General features: G+C 41.1%; 1 protein-coding gene across 3 annotated transcripts in view; it reads left to right on the top strand.

Annotated features, from left to right (window-relative positions):
- Nucleotides 1-1,902, top strand: part of nptna (neuroplastin a) — a 15,524-nt gene that overhangs the window by 5,290 nt on the left and 8,332 nt on the right. For 2 of the 3 annotated variants that reach the window (XM_032523597.1, XM_032523598.1), the window contains exon 2: nucleotides 278-625. The exons of the other annotated variant lie outside the window; for it this stretch is intronic. In XM_032523597.1, the coding sequence (XP_032379488.1) occupies nucleotides 278-625 (348 nt within the window). The remainder of the gene's footprint in view (nucleotides 1-277; nucleotides 626-1,902) is intronic. 3 annotated transcript variants of the gene reach the window in all.

Genomic DNA, 1,902 nt, shown 5'->3' with positions numbered 1-1,902 from the left:
CTCTCACCAAAGATCTTGAGTTGGATGTTAATTTGAGTTCAGTAATCTCTATTGTATATTTTAAATTTTTGTAATCAACCTTTTTTCATTTGAAGATAATTTGCCTGTCAGTTGCTTTTTGATTATTTCACATTATCTTTTTCTGTTTGTCTTTATTTTTCTGGTTCCCATTTAATTTACCCTGTTATTCGTTTCGCCTTTCCATCCTCCACCTGTTTTCCTTTTTCGGGCTCATCTCTGGACATGCTGCCCCATAAACCTCCACCGCCACCACCAGCGGGCTTTGTGAAATCACCTTTTTCTGAGACTAAGCTCACGGGTGACACCTTTGAGCTTTACTGTGAAGTGGTGGGAAACCCCACCCCAGAAATCCAGTGGTGGTATGCTGAGATCAACCGAGCTGATTCCTTCAGGCAGCTTTGGGACGGCGCTCGTAAACGGCGAGTATCCATCAACACGGCCTACGGCTCCAATGCTGTGAGCGTGTTGAGTGTCTCTCGTCTCACGCTGGACGATGCCGGGACCTATGAGTGCAGAGCCAGCAATGACCCTCGACGTAACAACCTGCACCAAAATCCAGCCACCACCTGGATCCGTGCTCAGGCCACCATAATGGTGCTGCAGAGTGAGTGGTCACTGTAGACGACCCCCCCAGCTCCCCTCAGTTAGCCTCCCTCACACCTCTAGCTTCCTCCGTAGGTCCCATCCTCCCCTACAGACTTGGAAAATGAAGAATAACAACTCCAGCTAGTCCTTGTGTACTTTTACCAGCATAGTTGAGTAGTATTTGTACATTGTGTTCATCCATCGGTTCAGCAGATCCTTCAACCTGCACCTCGTAGAGACCGATCTCCTCCCATCTCCATTTCCTCTCTACTTCATTTTTCTCTTCCTTTAGCTCTCCTTTTCTCATTAACCTGAGCTGAATATCATTATAATCATTTTCATTTTTCTTTTGGTCATTGTTATTGTTATTTTATTTGTGCTTTTTAAAAAGTAAAATTTTGCAGACTGACTGTTTACACACACAAAGCATTTGGAGTGACCTAGTTATTTCTGAATCTTATGAATCAAACTTGGGTCTTGGATCTCAATACCTTTTTGGTATCTGGCTTAATATTTCTTATTTTCGGTTCTGATTAATAATCATGCCAATTTTAGATGATCTTTTGTGGGCAAAGCAGTAGTTCAGCTGTGTTTAGGTTTAGACAGGATTTACCAGTTGTGAGGTTGGATGTTATATTCCTCACAGTAAGATATTGGAAAAAGACATTTTGGTATTTACTGTATACCATATCTGTGGGGTTGCCTTAGCGGTAGCTTAAATTTTTTTTTTCAAAATTATGCCGAGATGTATTTGTGTTTTCTGCTTGTGACTGCTTATATGTAGAGGTTGAATGGTGTCTTAATGTAAAAAGATGTAGCTCATTAAGGTTAAAGGAACACGCCACCGTTAGTTGAAATAGGGCTTATCATGGTCTCCCCTAGCTGTAGGCCAACGCATTTTTTTGTCTCAGTGCATGCATTGTTTTAGTCCGGTGCAACACCGGCAACATTGCCACTAGTTAGCTTAGCTTAGTGAATGGAATCCTCAATGTCAATGTCAATGTCAATTTTATTTTTGTAGCACATTTAAAAACAACAACAGTTGACCAAAGTGCTAAACAGGGTCGATGTCAAATACATAGATAACAAGTGTAAAAATTACTACAACCAAAGTACATCACAGGGAGACAAACGACAACACTTTAAAACATCCTATGCTGCCGGTTAGCACATTGTGAGCCAATAGAAAAACAACAACAATAACCTAATTACTTCTTGTGGCCTGCATATTCACAACAGTACAAATAGCAATGCATATTAAGACTAGACGACTTCCTAGGCAGATATTGATTTGGG

This window comes from Etheostoma spectabile, chromosome 8, assembly GCF_008692095.1.
Source record: "Etheostoma spectabile isolate EspeVRDwgs_2016 chromosome 8, UIUC_Espe_1.0, whole genome shotgun sequence".
NCBI classification, from domain to species: Eukaryota; Metazoa; Chordata; class Actinopteri; order Perciformes; family Percidae; genus Etheostoma; species Etheostoma spectabile.
The sequence above is the reverse complement of the archived record's forward strand: the minus strand, read 5'-3'. Positions and strand labels throughout refer to the sequence as shown.